The sequence below is a fragment of the Triplophysa rosa genome, linkage group LG20 (assembly GCF_024868665.1).
Source record: "Triplophysa rosa linkage group LG20, Trosa_1v2, whole genome shotgun sequence".
Lineage (NCBI taxonomy): Eukaryota > Metazoa > Chordata > Actinopteri > Cypriniformes > Nemacheilidae > Triplophysa > Triplophysa rosa.
Window position 1 is genome coordinate 1,721,975 of NC_079909.1, and position 17,971 is coordinate 1,739,945.

The following is a 17,971-nucleotide window of genomic DNA, read 5'->3' on the forward strand; positions in this document are numbered from 1 at the left end:
CATTTGTTTAAAAACCCTAAATAAATATCATATTTAAAAGAAAGAAAATAAATCTGTTATTTGAATTTTAGTTTTAGTTACCTGTTACACCCCTAATAAATGCAAGTCAAACATTAGTTTCTGTCAGAGGTGCATGTGGTGTGAAATCAACTAAAACAGGGGTCAGATCTGTTGTGTTCTGGCACATATTAGGACTATTTGCTCTGTGGATTATTTTCTTGGCTCTCTGTAACTATTCATTTTACCTACAGTAACAGTTTCTAGTGTGTTTGTGAGTCAGTTACCTTTATTTCCAGTCTGTGTGTCTATGTCCTCTGTGCTCTTGCTTGCTTCTTTTTGTACCTGGAAAGTAATGTTAGAAAAAATTGTAAAGCTGACTAAGAATTCACTAAGAAATCAGGAAAACACAATTAATATCCAGCAGCACTAAATCAAGAAAACAGACAAACAGGGTAACAGGTAATCTGCCACGTCTATGAATTTAGGATTTTATAAACAACAAAATACCTGATCTTGTCCTCTTTGTGGATATCTTTAAGAAATTCCACTATAGGTTATTTATTTATGTATGTAATTTGCAATAGTGTTTGGAGGCCTTTCTCATGGATAAAAGATTGTAATCCTCTAAATTTTGCTCCTTTGTAACCATCCCCTGGTATACAAGGGGAAACAGACCTATACGTCATGTTTTTAATACATATCAGTTAATGTATTCAAATAAAAAGTACCGAAGATGGTAATAGATTTCACTGAAAAATAACTGACTAGTCAGTCAGTCAAAAACAGATATATATGGTGCAGCTACAGTTTATAGCAGTGATTATCAAAGTGCGGGGTGGGCGCAGAGGGACTGCAGGGGGTGTGAGGGTGATCAACAGAACAAGAGAAATTATACTACACTGTCAAACAGAGAAACGCGAAGGCGAGCCAAGAGACGATCGTGAACGCATTTCAAAAAGGTACAGAGGGTAAACTGGGTTGTAGCTACCCAACCACTGGTTGAAACAACCCAGAATTTAGTTTTATACAAGCTAGTATATGTTTATTTTTAAACCATCTGTATGTTCTGTCCAATATTTACCCAGCTGTGGGTAGAAAACAACTAATTTTTTAGAATGTGGGTTTGTCCATGTATGGGTTTGTCCCAGGAAAAACATACTGATAAAATGTATAGCCCAACTCATTCAAAAAATGTCAAGTGGTACAACCAAATTACTTCCATCACATTTACATTTACGTTTAGTCATTTAGCAGACGCTTTTATCCAAAGTGACGTAAAAAGTAGAGGAAAACAATAGAAGCATTTTGTGCCATCACTTCGTAGGAGCACCGTCTGACTTTTTCAGATAATTTAAATTACTTTATAGTGGGGGGCCAGTAGTGGCCTAATGGTTAGAGAGTCTTGTAACCCAAAGGTCGTGGGTTCAAGTCTCAAGACTGGCAGGAAATGAAGGTGGGGGAGTGAATAAACAGCGCTCTCTCCACTCTCATTACTACAACTGTGGTGCCCTTGAGCAAGGCTCCTAACCCCTGACTGCTCCCTGGTCACCCCAGCAATAAAAATGGCTGCCCACTGCTTGGAGTGTCCATTCACGGTGTGTGTGTGTTCAGTACTCACTGCTGTGTGTGCACTTGGATGGGTAAAATGCAGAGCACCAATTTTGAGTATGGGAAACTGTACTGGGCCACATGTCACTTCAATAAACAGGTGTCTACTTGGATGCCCATATTGACTTTTGCCGGAGGAACAAAGTTAAAAAATATAGTATTTGATTATTATTAAAAGGTGTTTATAAAAATAGCATTCCCTTTCTGTCGGTCTCTCGACGTTGTGTCGAACCGACAGATGGGGTTCGTCCTTGAGAACCAATCACTTCCGACTTCTTAGAAAAGGCCAATGAAAATTGGCGAATGAAATTTGCATGCCGGACTCCGCCCCCGGATATCCGGGTATAAAAGGGAGATGGCGTGCCTCATTCATTCACCTTTTGTTCTTCGGAGCCTTCGCTCATGATCAACAGACTTCGCTACAAGACTGCCGGCTCTACGACGTGGTGCAGCGGACTGTCCCTTCCTGCAGCGACTTCCTCTGGGCGTCTCGGCGGTTCCAGAAGTGTTCGAGTTTTTTTCTCTAAAAGAGCAAATTTCTCCAGCGTGGCATGTCCCGCTGTTCTCTTGGGTGCAACACACTCATCGAGGAGGGGACGGACACGATGTCTGCTTCCAGTACAGGCGCTCCCCACCGGGGAGGAAGACCCAACCCCATCCGTGGTGTGTCCAGTACGCGCATTGCGCCTCTGCTTGGACCGCACGCAGAGCCGCAGTAGCTCTGAGCAGCTCTTTGTCTGTTTTGGAGATCAGCAGGGAGGGCTGTCTCAAACAGAGATTGGCGCATTGGATCATGGACGCCGTCACTATGGCGTACCTGTCCTAGTTCGCCTACGCCCACTGGGTGAGAGCTCTCTTCACACGGAGTACAGCCTCCTCGTGGGCACTGGCTCGAGGCGCCTCTCTGGCAGACATCTGCAGAGCTGCGGGTTGGGCTACACCCATCACCTTCGCGAGGTCCTACAGCCTTCGCGTAAACCGGTCGGCGAGTCTTGCGGACATCAGGCAAGACCGGCGACCGGTAGGGTGTACGCCATTGACAGTACCTGACCCTAGGGGGTCAGCGTACTACTAGCCTCCCTTCTTCCCCCACTGGGTGAAGAACAGGCACTCCATCCATCACTAGCAAGCACCTCCTGTGGGCAGGATGGGCAGAGCAGCCCTGCCCCTTAGGCCGGGTATCACCTGAGTTATTCGCAACATAGCTCTAACCGGACCTAGTGCTACCAGACGTTGCAACCCCCCAGCAGGGCGGTTCCGTCTGATGTATCCTCATGCTGGTTCCCACCTTGGTAACCCATGACCTCCTTAGGTGGACCTCCACCTCGCGGTTAACTCCTTCAGTCCGCACTTTCTTCCCATCGGTGAGACCATGTTGGTATCTCCACTAGTCTCCTCCCTGTGGTAGGAAGTGGTCTCTGTAGCGCATCCCCCGCTTGAGGAAGTAGCGCTTACCCAGTGGCCTTACGGTTCCGGGCGGCTTCTCGCTGTTAGAGAAACAAGGCCGCCGCCTGTGAGGCCGAAGGTAGGGGCCTTTCCACCTTTCAAGAAAGCTCTGGGACCCCCTACCTACCCACTGGTAGGTTACAATTTTGCGGTAACGTCACGGCTGACACGCCCAGGCCAGTCACCGTCGCTTCGTTGAGATTGTGACAGGGCACAGTGTTATGGCGTTTTCCATTGGAACCCCATCTGTCGGTTCGACACAACGTCGAGAGACCGACAGAAAGGGAACGTCTCGGTTACGTTTGTAACCTCGGTTCCCTGATGGAGGGAACGAGACGTTGTGTCCTCTTGCCACAACACGTGCTGTCCACTGCAGCAGTCGTGAGAGGTCTCAGGCTCCTCAGAACTAAGGTAAATGAATGAGGCACGCCGTCTCCCTTTTATACCCGGATATTCCAATTTTATACCCGGATACCAATTTTCATTGGCCTTTTCTAAGAAGTCGGAAGTGATTTTTTTAGTGTACAGTACAGCGGGCCGTGGTTCGAAAACATGACATTTTACCTATGTCCAGCTAGAAAACATGTCACTTTCACATAATAGATTAATGTGTAATTATTATGAAATGTCATATTACCCCTTTACTATGGTGGCGTATTGCTGCCACTTACATTTTATTTTTTCAACTCAAATATGTTGTTAAAATGAAATAATATGTCGTTAAAACAAGATAATATCTTATTTCGTTTAAACAACATATTATCTTGTTTTAATGACATAATTGTGTTGAAAAATCCGTGGCAGCAATACGCCACCGTACGAATCCGCTAAACTCACTATTCTAAATGTCCACATATCAGATCTGCTTCCATTTGTTTTTAAACTATATCATGTTTTCATTAATAGATCATTTAAAGCATGATGTGCTTTATTATATGTAAGGATGGCTGTTGCCGTACGTAATTAAACATATTAATTTGTGATAAAATAAAAACTACTGAAACGAATGTGTTTTCCCCATGTTAAAAATTTGTGTTTGACACAGATTACCTGTCGTTGGGTCAAGGATTGAGACGTTTGGGAACCCCCTGCTAATAAGGACAAACATTCAAGTAAGTTATACAGGCGAAACAGTTGGAAAAATAATATCTTTTAAAAAATCTTATTTTCACTTATTATACGGGCATTGCCAGATAGGCTACAAATATACAACAAACTTTCTAAATTTTGTTTTGAACTCATGAAACTACAAAGTTGTGACTTTTTCCATTTATTGGAGTTTTCTATCAAGTATCAAAATGTAATTAATCTTGCAATCGACGATAGCAACGGCATTTCGAGAACATCGACAAACAACTCAAGTTCTTATCAGCTCCATCCAGCGCATTTACAATAAATGTGATCACTAGTGGATAATTTCACGTGCTTCCATTTCCAAGTGTATTCTTCCAAGTGTCTCATAGCAGACCTGTTGTTGTGCAGTTTCTGTTCATATGTGCAGAGACATTTTACAAATCTCGACCGGATAATGTTTTACGGCAATGTCCCTAATAAAGAGTATGTAGGCTATGTGTGGTAACCCTATCTACATACAGTTAGGGTGATATTAAATGACTAGATTGCCTTCTCTATGCAACTTCGTCAACCTCGTTTCGTTTGGTCACACCACAAGGAGTCCCTGTGGCCTCAAAGCTTCAGCACCGCAGCTCTGAGATCGATTGATAATGTCTGAGGTGAAACACGCCCCCACTCATTAGCATACAGACAAAGAAATACATAAATAAATAAATGTATAAATAAATAAATGTAAAAATAAATAAATGTAGGAATAAATACATATATACATGAATAAATGTGGAAATAAATAAAAGTGGAAATAAATAAATGTATAAATAAATAAATGAAAAAAAATAAGCTTGAAAAAATATATAATTACCCATGAATAAGGAAATAAAAGTATAAATACTCATTTATTTTTGCTTTCTTACATTTCTTCATGGATTCATTTTTGTATTTATTTATTTTTAATATTGTCACTTTTGGAATTCCATACATATGATCCTGCAAGATTGGTGCTGGGGTGGATACTCCCATCATGGCTTTGAGGGTATACTGCTGGAAAATTGATGAACTTAAAAAGGAATTATTATCTAGCGAATGACACATTTGAACTTTGTCGAAATGTCGATATTCTGCGTCCTTTGCGCTATATGCATCGCGCGTCAAGGCGCAAGTTTACACACGACATATCCGGCTCCATCTCTGTGCCTGTATTTCAATGTAAAACAAACAGACTACTGTGCAATGGTGTGGATTTTAACAACTTGTTTGCTTAAACGTGTGGAGATCTCGCCGTCATTATTAACACCTCAGAATTTGGTGAAATCGGCTCTTTTTAATGCTCGCTCTGTGAACAATAAGGCAGTGATTTTATATACTATCATTGGAAAAAAAACTGGACTTGGTTTGCTTAAAGGAGAGGCTGTTCGAATGGTTTTACTAGATGTGAAATAAGTCTCTGGTGTCCCCAGAGTGTGTATGTGAAGTTTTAGCTCAAAATACACAGCGGATCATTTATTATAGAATGTTGAAGTTGCCCGTTTTTGATTGTGTATAAAAACGCACCGATTTTGCTTGTATCTCTTTAAATGTTAATGAGCTTTTTGTCCCAGCCCCCTCTGATGATGCTGGTGCTGATGCGTAAAGTTACCGGCCAAAACAAAACATCAAAATGTCAGTAATTGTTAGTGGTGTTCAGCCCTATATGTACGAACCGGAGTCTGACACTGATGGAGAGACACAAGAAGTGACAACCTTAAGAATTGAACAGGACGTTTCCGAATGGTTAGTTGTAATTTTGCAGTTATTGTGAAATTAACGTTCTTCAAGTGATCGATAAACATTAGCATGGTCCGTCATGATAATGTAATGCACACGAGCACCGCTGTGCAGGTGCTCGTGTGGGAATTGCAGTAAAATGACTACAGAGCCAGAGAATAAATGCTGCGTGGAGGTTGAGCAGGTATAGTTTAGCATTACTACAGTTATACTACGCTTTCAACGTTGTTCTATCATGTACTGTCACACTTACTTTACGTATTGTTTACGATAAGCCCGACAGCATGTGAGGGCAGCGTCAATAAATACAGTTAGACGCTGTACTTCTATTGTTAGCAACATTACCAATATAGCGCGATAACAAGCCCATTAAGAGTGGCAATTTTGAAAGACTAATCAGCAAAAATATGAGGTGTGATACTTAACATTACTGCTTCTGCTGGACATGAGGACTGGGCACGAAGTGTTGGTATTGCTCCCGGTTTCAGTAGCAACCTCGTTGAAAGTCCAGCATTGTACTGGCCCTCATTCGTGAATCAGTCCGGCGTGAAATGATTGGCGGAACATGAAATACTTTACCTATTCTCAGCGGGACATTGCCTTCATAAATGAAATTTAACCATGCTGTTCTCTATAACTCAGCTTGCAGGAGTCTATGGAGACAGTTATGCTGGTCGGTACATCCTAATACAGAACAACTGTAGTGCCTCCGTGGCGCAGAAATTGTGTAGCTCCAGTGACGATCTAACGATGGCGATTGGCGACTGTTGTACTTCCCACATGGGACTGTGTCTAAGCAAATAAGGCAGATCGTCACCACTGCTGGGCGGGCTTTGCCGTTGAGTGACGACATTAACGGCAGAATTCAAATCTTTGCTTTTACCAACAGGGTTTTTGAATTACGCAAATTATTAAAAAAGGAGTGAGCACATTTTTAACTGTTTAGACTGCTTGTTTACAGACACTGTGGACACGTATTAATGTTTTAACACATTATATAAGTGAATTTTGCAAAATATGTGCCCTTTAACAGAAACATGGCACAAACAGGGAGATGGACTTCTGTTTAACGAACTTACTCCCTCTGGCTACTGTTTGTTTGATGCCCCGCAACCCTCCGGCAGGGGTGAGGGTATCGTTGTGCTATATAATCAAAAATTTACTATAAGTCCAGTAGTCATCCCCCAGTTTAATTCCTTTGAATGTCTTGTTTTGAGTGTTTCTGCACCCATCACTACCGTTATAGCTACAGTCTACAGATCTCCTAAGAAAACTGAAAACTTTTTACCTGAATTTGCAGAACTGCTATCTTATGTTATGCCTCAAGTTTGAGAGAACTCTTATCCTGGGGGACTTTAACATCCACATTGACAAAAAAGACTCTGTAATGACTAAGGACTTTTTGTCTTTATTGGAATGTTTTGATTTGAAGCAGCTTGTGGACTGCTCTACACATATCAAGGGTCACACCCTGGATCTCATCATTGCAAAGGGATCATTCTTGTCACAGTTTTCCTCCGCTGATTTAGGATTGTCTGATCACTTTGCTATTTTTTTTTATATGGAATTGTCACATGCAAACACTGTCTTGTAAATTACCGTAAATGGAAATCCATCAATCTCTCTGACTTCTCTGCCTGTATTGAGTCCTCATTAAGTGTTTTCTTTCCTTCTGACTCTCTGGAGGACAAAATCTCTCTGTTAAATACTGTTCTTATGTCTGGTCTGGATTCATTTGCATCTATGAAATCCCGGTCTGAGGCCTTTTTGTGTGTTCTGCTCCCTGGTATAATGACGAGCTGTGCTCTAGGAAGGCAGCTTGTCGTAAGATGGAGCGAAGGTGGCGTCTTTCTGGCCTGAATGTGCATCACCAAGCTTGGAAAGACCATATCCTTGAATATAAGGCAGAGATTGTTTCAGTCAGGTCTCAATATTTCTCAGATAATTGACAATAGCCAAAATAACCCCAGACGACTGTTTCATACCATAAACGAACTTCTCAAAGGAAACAGCTGCCCTAGTGTTCTACCTCAGTTCATCTTTGTAATAGGTCGCTTGATCATTTCAGTTCTAAGATTGTTAATGCTCGCAAATGTATTACTACTGTCTTGTCTGATTCTGTTCTTAATAACACAAAATTTTCTGGCACCTATTACTCAAATTTTTCCTCACTTGATTCAGTTTCCCTTGGTAAGGAGGTTTCAAAATTGAAATCTACCACCTAAATAGTTGATCCCATACCTAGTGATTTGTTTAAATCATGTTTTGCTTCTCTATGCCCTGTGGTCCTGAGTATAGTAAATGATTCCCTGCGCATGGGTGTTGTGCCTGCAGCACTTAAAATTGCTGCTGTAACACCTATACCAAAAAAAAACAACGCGAACTGGGACAACCTCAATAATTTTCATCCCATCTCAAATTCCCCCTTTCTTGCTAAATTGCTTGAGTGAACTGTGGCCTCTCAATTATACACTCACCATACCATCAATAATCTTTTTGAGCCCCTCCAATCTGGTTTCTGCAAACTACATAGCACTGAAACAGCATTAGTTAAGGTAACAAATGACCTGTTAATCGCTGCTGACTCTGGCTGTCTTTCAATTTTCATGGTTCTCGATCTTAGCGCAGCTTTTGACACAGTGGAACATTTTCTTTTACTCAATCATTTGGAAACTGTTTTCGGTGTTACTGACACTGTATTAAACTGGTTCAAGTCTTTCCTCTCAGAGATCGTAGGCTGTTTGTGGCCTTGGGTGGATGCAGATCCAAAGTTGGAGCAGTGCAATTTGGAGTTCCCCAGGGATCTGTTTGGAGTCCCTTGCTTTTTAGTATGTACATTTTTCCCCTGGGTCAACTTCTAAGATCCTTGGGTCTTAAGTTTCATTTTTATGCAGACGACACCCAAATCTATATTCATTCAAATCCGGGCGATAATACGGCTGTTGCCTTTCTGGAACATTGCATCTCTGAGATAAAAACATGGATGTCTCAAAATTTTCTTTGTCTTAACAGCGACAAGACTGAGGTTATGCTCATCGGATCACCACAACAAATTCGCAAAGCGGATGCTGTAACCTTAATATGGTAGAACAGTAACTTCAACTACCAAAGATGCGTTTCTCGATAATCTGCCCGAATTGTCTCAAATTGCTAGCGTCAGAAATAACGTTGAAGATCTTGACATTACCACTGAAAATTTTAATTCCACCTTCTCGGTAACGCTAGACACAGTTGCTCCTCTACGTTTAAAGAAGATTAAAAATGGCAGTCCCACACCGTGGTATAATGAACACACTCAGGCTCTAAAGAAAGTGTCCCGAAAAATGGAGCGCAACTTTAAGAAAACTAAATTAGAGGTATTTCGTACAGCATGGAAGGATAGTATTCGAAAATACAGGAAAGCCCTAATAACTTCTAGATCCGCCTACTTTTCATCACTAATAGAAGAAAACCAGCACAACCCTAGGTTTTTATTTAACACAGTGGCTAAATTAACAAAAAATAAATCGTCAGTGACTTCTGATCCTGTATATCAGCATAACAGTGATGAATTTAAGAACTACTTCACAAATAAAATCCAAGATATTAGTGAAAAAATTATATGAATGCAATCAGAAGTGAAACCCGCTGAACAAACTAACTACAGCGCCCTTAAGGAGAAAATGCAATTCTTTTATACCATAGATCACGATGAGCTGTCTAAAATCATTAGATCATCTAAATCAACAACATGCATGCTAGACCCTATACCTACAAATCTACTGAAAGAGATGCTCCCAGAAATTATAGATCCTCTTCTTAGTATTATTAACTCATCTCTGACATTAGGACATGTGCCTAAAGCATATAAGGTGGCTGTTATAAGGCCCCTTGTCAAAAAACCCCAACTCGACCCGAGGTAACTAGGGAACTACAGGCCTATATTGAATCTACCTTTCATATCTAAAGTTCTGGAAAAAGTAGTTTCAACTCAATTATGCTCCTTCCTCCAAAGGAATGACATCAATGAAGAATTCCAGTCTGGATTCAGAGCATGTCACAGTACAAAGCAGAGACTGCTTTGATCAGAGTTACAAATGATCTGCTATTGGCGTCTGACCGAGGTTGTATCTCGTTATTGGTGCTGCTAGACCTTAGTGCTGCATTCGATACCATTGACCACATCACACTCCTACATAGACTCGAAAATTATGTCGGCATTAAGGGAATAGCTTTGAAATGGTTTAAATCTTATTTATCTGACCGTTTTCAATTTGTAGCAATAAACAATGAGGTGTCACGCAAATCGCAAGTCCAGTATGGTGTACCACAGGGTCAATATAAAAAACTGGATGAGTAACAACTTTTTATTACTGAACTCGGACAAAACAGAAGTGTTACTTATTGGACCGAAAACTGCTATACGTAACAACCAAGAATACTGCTTAACTATTGACGGACGCCAAAAGAATCTTGGCGTTCTATTCGATAGTAATCTGTCATTTGAGAGCCACGTCGCCAACACCTGTAAAATTGCGTTTTTCCATCTTAAGAATATATCTAAACTACGTCATATGCTGTCAATGTCAGATGCAGAGAAGTTAATTCATGCATTCATGACATCAAGACTAGATTACTGTAATGCACTGTTAGGTGGTTCCCCTGCTGGGTTATTACAAAAGCTCCAACTGGTCCAAAACGCGGCAGCTCGAGTTCTTACACGTAAAAAAGTATGAACATATTAGCTCGGTTCTGTCAACCTTGCACTGGTTACCTATAAAACATTGCGTTGACTTTAAAATCTTGCTTATTACATATAAAGCCCTACATGGTTTAGCTCCTCAATACTTGAGTGAACTCCTCTTGTATTACAGTGCTTCACGTGCATTATGCTCTCAGGCGTCCTGTCAGTTGGTAATACCTAGAATTTCAAAATCAAGTGCAGGTGGTAGATCCTTTTCCTATCTAGCGCCTAAACTTTGGAATAGTCTTCCCTGCACTGTCCGGGAGGCAGACACACTGTCAGTTTAAGTCTAGACTAAAGACACATCTTTTTAATCTTGCATACACTAGACTTCCATAATATAAATCCTTTGAGGGTTTAGGCTGCATTAGTTAGATCAACCGGAACCAAAAACACAACTGATGTACTTGTTGCATCAAAGAGTGCAGAACAGTACTTTACTCTCAGCCAGTCTTGTCTCATTGTTCCAAGGTTACCACAGCGAGCAGGATGCAGTCATGGCCACACCTGATGGTAGAGCAGAGAATGGAAAGCGGCGACCTGACAAGAGCTGAGATGATAGAGCTGGATAAAGAAGGATACGGTCACTTGACACGTCTTCACCACAAAATTTCAAATGCTATTAGATTATTAATTATAATCTTAAAACTATAATTTACCTTATTAGTAAGTTTATTTATTTTTATTTAGCCTTGTTGTGCAAGCTCTGTGGAGCTTGTGCAGAGGCAGCAGCTTTTGCCAGAGGAGAACTGGAATCCCCTGGTTGGGCCTGGGTTCTCCTGAGTTTTTTTTTTCTCGATTAGAGTTTTGGGTTCCTGGCCACTGTTTGCATACTGTTCTTTTGCACTATTTGCCTGTCCAGGGGGGCTGCTTTAGAATTTTAAAGTTTTACTTAATTAATATTGCATATAGGAATTTATAGTCTGTTATATTTGACCTGTGCTTCTCTCTCCTTTATCTTAAATGTTTGCTCTCACTGTGTGTGCGTACTTGTTTGTGTACGTCTGTGTGTGCGTGCACGTCCGTGTGTGTGTGTCTATGTCTATGTGTGTTAGTACGTGTGCATATTGTGTGTGTGGAGTGTTTTGTATGTGGGTATGTCTGTCTTCTGTGTTTTCACCTTTTTCTTGTTTTTGCAGGTACAACTTTAATTGTTTTGCGTATAGTCAATATGTCTCATGTACAGCTGCTTTGTAACAATGAAAATTGTAAAAAGCGCTATATAAATAAACTTGAGTTGAGTTGAGTTAATGGTGGATGGCTCTGCTTTGGAGTTTCAAAATAAATTAAAAAATTTGGGGGTGATATTTGATGAAAATTTAACATTTGATCCTCATGTCCAGAATATGGTCAAAATTTCAATTTTTCATCTTAGAAACATTGCACGATTGCGCCCCATGTTATCTTTCTCGGTGGCTGAAAAACTGATTAATTCATTTGTCTTCTCTCGCATCGACTATTGTAATGCTCTGCTTGCTGGGGTTTCTAAATCTACCCTAAACAAATTGCAGTATGTCCAAAACTCAGCGGCCAGAATCCTGACAAGGTCCAGGACAAGTGAGCACATCACTCCCATCTTGGAGTAATTGCACTGGCTCCCGGTCAGGTTTCGCATCGATTTAAAAATTCTTATGCTCACCTACAAGGCCTTGCATGCCTTAGCGCCACAATATCTGTCTGAACTTTTAACTGCATACACCCCAAGACGCAATCTTCGCTCTTCTGGTTCAGGCGTTTTAATTGTCCCTTCAACGTGTTTACGTTCTATGGGTGACCGGGCTTTTTCTTCTCTTGCTCCCAAACTCTGGAATGCTCTCCCACTGAGATTAGACATGTTGACTCTTTTACCATTTTTAAATCTTCACTTAAAACTTATTTTTTTAGGCAAGCATTCAAGTGATTATTATTAATATTGTTATTATTATAATTTTTTTTACTCTAATGCAGTGTTACTCATTGCGCGGCTCGCGAGCCTCTTGCGGCTCGCCAAGCTTTAATTCATGGCTCGCATGGCAGTAAATAATATGGTGAAATGATCCGCAGTCAAAATAGATAATTCATAAAAAAAACATAAAAAATAAGCGAGACATAACCCATTAGAAAATTCTGTGTCTGCTCTATAACAAATCATTTATATAAAAGTACCAAAAAAGTGGCATTCCAATATGAATATATAGACAAAAAAAAGATACTCTCTCTCCCGTTACGTCCATTAACGTTACACGGACTGACTGCGCAGCTGCCGGTTTTTGGCGCTCTTTCCAGCTCTTAACGCTTGACGTTAGCTACTGCTATTTCCAACATTTCATGCTAGTTAGCTTGTGTTATACACAGACTACAAATGGATCGATTTCTTATCAAACAATGTCGTGCACCAAGTGTGAACAGCAACAAAGCAATGTGACGGTGACAAAAGCGGGAACTAAAGATTCGGAGCATGCAACAACCGCAAATCAACAGAAAGATGACGGAGACGGAGTTTGTGGCGAGTCAGCACCTGCTAAAAAGAGAAAGGTACGAGTCATACAAGATGAGCATAGAAAATTTCAAGAAAAGTGGACAGATGAATTTTTATTTGTTCTCCACGGATCGAACCCTTTGTGTTTACTATGCAAACAAACCCGCTCTGGTTTCAAGCGCAGTAATTTGGAGCGCCATTTCCAAACAACGCATCCAAATTTCAATAAAAGTTACCCGCCTGGAAGTGAAATAAGGAAAAGAAAAATAGAACAGCTTTCTTCCTCTCTTTCTGGACAACAAAGGCTCATACACAGGACAACTTCTACAGCTGAACGTTTAACCGAGGCTTCTTTTGAGATCGCATCGGATTTTGGCTCGGGGGAAAAAAACGTTCTCAGACTCAGAACTTGTGAAAGATTGTTTTTTGGCTTCAGCAGAAATATTGTTTGCAGCGTTTGACAACAAAGATGCAATTGTAAAGCAAATTAAAAGATTGCAATTATCAGATTCCACCATAATGAGGCGGATTGAAAACATCGGCAAAGATGTGAGTGACCAACTCCGTGCAGATGTGTCAGCAGCACCGTGTTTTAGTATCGCAGTGGATGAGAGCACCGATATGACAGATGTGTCTCAGTTGTGTGTTTGGGTGAGGTTCCCTAAAGAAAAGTCTTTCCGAGAAGAAATGCTTTGCTTACTTCCACTTGTTGGCCAAACGAGAGGTGAGGACAGTATGAATGCACTTCTGGCTTTTTTTGATGAAAACAATCTCAGTTGGTCAGGTCTAGCAAGTGTGTGCACAGATGGAGCCCCTAGCATGCGAGGTAAGGAGAAGGGGCTTGTTGGGCTCATGAAAAAAAGAGAAGAAATACCCAATTTTATCAGTTTCCATTGTATCATACATCAGGAGTCACTGGTATCAAAACTCAGAAATAATACATTTCAAAATGTGATGCAAACAGTTGTTCGTGTTGTAAACTTCATTGTCTCCAGACCGCTGAACCACAGACAGTTCCGACAGTTAATTGAAGACTATGACACAGAATATGGTGATTTACTGATGCACAGTGAAGTGAGGTGGTTATCTCGTGGAAAAGTTCTTCAACGGTTTCTGAGCCTCCTCCCTGAGATTTGCACTTTCCTGGACAGCAAAGGAAAACCGGAGCCAGAGCTGGAAGACCCATGCTGGATTATACAGCTGGCCTTTCTGACTGACCTCACCTGTCAACTGAACACTCTCAACCTGCAACTTCAAGGAAGAGATAAGCTTCCAAGCAACATGTTGAATGCAGTCAGAGCATTTCAGAACAAAATAACTGCACTGTACATACCTGACAGAGAGTTCATTCACTTCCCCAAACTCAGAGCTGTCATCACAAATGACCCATCTCTGCAGCAGCACCTCAGCCACAGAGAATTTGTGAATGTTTTGGAAGAGCTAAGGGGGGAATTTGAATCCAGATTCCAGGATGTGAATGAACACAAGGAGATTTTTAACTTCATTGAAAACCCCTTCCATGTGGATGTGTCATCTCTCACTCCAACTATCACTCTGCTCTGCCCTACTCAGCGTGCTGCTGTAGAAAGTGAAATTGTAGAACTGCAGACAAAAGACATTCTCAAAGCTGAATTTGGCGCAGGTGTTGAACACTTCTGGAATTTGGTGTCTGAAGAAGATTTTCCCACTTTGAAGCCACTTGTGCAAAAAGTCATGTCCTTTTTTGTGAGCACCTACACTTGTGAGTCAACATTCTCAACCATGAACACTATAAAGAGGAAACACAGAAACCGCCTCACCAATGAACATCTTGCATGCCTCACACGCATCGCAACAACAAGCTACAAATACAATATAAGGAAAGTTAAGGAAATGCATGCATGCTTCCGGTCATCGCAGCATTAAGGTAATCCTGCTTTTTTATCATTAAAGGAAATCATCTTGTCTCATTTTCCCCCTTTTGTATTTGTTACATTGCATATTGTATGTTCACGGATGCCAGATTGATAAGTAGACATGCTTTTTAAGACTGGGTGTAACTTTTCATACATTGCTGAAAAGTGGCTCCCCTATTGACTTTGTACTATTATTGTGGCTCTCATGAAACAAAATAGTGAAGACCACTGCTCTAATGTATGCTTTTTTTTACTTTATTTTTTTGTATTTTATCTATATGTTTCTGTGAAGCGCTTTGAGATGTTACTTTTAAAGGTGCTATATAAAATAAAGTTTATTATTATTATTATATATAAAAAAACTTCAACTAGTAGTTTACTAAGAATACAACTTGAAGTGTATTTTAAGTATTGATAGTTAACTATCAGTATATATGCAAGGTACCTAAAGAAACCTTACAATCATGCTTATATTAGTAGTTTACTGAGAGTAAACTTTAGGGTGTATTTTTATAAATGAAAAATATGCTACAAGTAATTAACTAGTAAACTACCAGTAAACCTAAAGAAACCCTACAACTATACTTGCAGTATAAAAACTACTTAAATAATAGTTTACTGGGAGTAAACTTCAAAGTGTACTTTCACAGACTATACATGTGTTTAAAGTATTGAACTAGTAAACTATCAGTATACCAACAAAAGTTGGTATATGTACTCAAAAGTTTACTACTGTTAAACTTAAAGTATACTTAAAAGTATACTTTTAAAAATAAAAAGTGGGCCAATTTTGTCCCAAGCGGTATTCATATAGTACACTTCCAAGCATACTACTAGTCCATTGATATTACTTACTATATAAAATATACTTGAACTTAAGTATACTTAAAAAATGAACTTTAAGTATACTTTTTTTTGATAATGGAACACAAAGAGAGCAGACCATCTGTGTAGAAAATAAATTAAAATAATGAATTGATATGACTTTTGATTTTAATCATATATTAGTTTTTATTAAATAATCAGAATCAAGACAGAAAACAAAACATATTTATGTTAATTCCTTCATAAGCTTTGCTTCTTTATTCCTTCTTGATAAGCAGTGTAGGGAAGTATTCAACAAATGTTATACTCCTATTATTCTCATATTGTTTTCAAAGCACAAACCCAAACCAAATTATGAAACAGAGCACAGTGAGATTGTCTGAGTATCTCACCTTGCTTTCGTCCTTTTGAAACATCACTTTGAGGTTGTTGAGAGGCGCAGCCGGTTTTTCCACAGAAGATGGAGAGAGTGGATCTGATTCAGCTCTGTTTTCTGCCTCTTCCTCCACCCGCTGCTCCCGTTTAGTCTCCACCTCCACCTTTATTTTTGCAGGTCTCTCACAGGACATCGGCTGCTGGCTGGATTGTTGCACGAGTTTGCATTGTTCTGGTGGACCATTGGGTTTGGAGGAAGCAGCTTTGCTCACAGGTGCCACGCTTAGCTGAGGAGCAGATTTGTCCTGATGTTCCCAGCGTTTCTTTAGCAAGCTCAGGTTTCCGGACCGCAAGGTTGGAGGCAAACTGTCAACAGACTGGGCAGAGAATGTGAGATTTAATTAATTACAGACAAAGTAAAATGTACATACATCCACCACAACTGCTTTGGATAAACTGTGTCTGCCAAAATGCACTATTGGATTACAATCACACCTGTCAGGGATGGTGAGTGCAAGGCAGAGGACCCAGACAGCAGGTGAGGTGTTAACAAAAACTGATTTAATATAAATAATAAAACAAAAACCCACAAGGGGGTAAAACAACAGAACAAGGGTATAAACACGACAGGTCACGGGAACATAGTCTAACTACACTAAACTAGACAAGACTAAATACAACACTAGACATAAACTACAAAAAACTACACTAGATAAACACAGCAATACAAACCGGGAGGGTGACAAGAAACAAACAAAGCAAAATGATCCAGCACAAGACAGAAGACACAGGGGCATTAAATAGGGAACCAAATCAAGAGGGGAACAGGTGTAGGGCATGAAGTCATTAACAATCAATAACAAGGAGACGAGGGGACGGGAACAAAGACGAGACCCGAGAGAGCGCATGGTATGTCATAACAACAATATCATGTCTCTCTCACACTAAACACGTGGGTCTGTCATGATCCTGCCACTAGACTAGAACATCAAGACAAAAGGAGGCAGAGTGACACACACCAGTCTTTTAAATTTTCTAAAGAAAGAAAAAGTGCAGCTTGCCATGACAGCGATACAGGTTACTAATGTAACCTTGGTTCCCTGAAACAACAGGAACAAGCATTGTGTCAGTAACAGAAAGCAGACAGAGATCGATAGCAGCTTGAATGGGGGTCCACATGGTGCCCTAAGGAGGGTAGAAAGATCCCAGGATGGGACAAAGTGGGGGTGCGGGGTGTTAACTTAATTATTAGGTTGTGTTTCCCTGTCAAATGTTTGACTACAGGGGAATGAATTCATATTATTGAATTACCTTGTAACCCTGTTCCCTGGGTTACAGGTTCGGTTATTTGCACTGAACGTTGAAACATTACCCACCAACACAATGCTAAGATAGATCACATCATCACACAATTCATGAACACGAAAACCAAGGCAACTGTTTTTGTCTTTCTTTTAGTGTTTGCTTGATAAAACATGAGAAAGAAAGGTCAACTCAACTTTTATTTACTGTATATAGCAATATAATTGTTATAATTGTATAATATTTAAATGTTACAAAGCAGCTGTACATGAAAAAATGTTAACTATAAGCAATACATTAAACCTTTAAAATAGAAAAGGTATCAAGAGCTAAGTGAATAGATACACTCTTATTCACACAAGACACAAAATATACAGTGCACACACACTCACGAGGCAGAACGACACGCTCACACAGCTCACATACATGAAAAACAGGCACAAACTCAGCGAACACAGACAGTCGCGCACAGAAACACAGCCACACACACACACACACACA

At 40.3% G+C, this 17,971-nt stretch overlaps 1 protein-coding gene across 3 annotated transcripts in view; it reads right to left on the reverse strand.

The window, feature by feature from the left end:
* Positions 1–17,971, reverse strand: part of lima1b (LIM domain and actin binding 1b) — a 153,101-nt gene that overhangs the window by 49,076 nt on the left and 86,054 nt on the right. For all 3 annotated transcript variants that reach the window (XM_057362653.1, XM_057362654.1, XM_057362652.1), the window contains exons 4-5: positions 16,186–16,545; positions 285–342 (exon numbers count right to left, since the gene is read on the reverse strand). In XM_057362653.1, the coding sequence (XP_057218636.1) occupies positions 285–342; positions 16,186–16,545 (418 nt within the window). The remainder of the gene's footprint in view (positions 1–284; positions 343–16,185; positions 16,546–17,971) is intronic.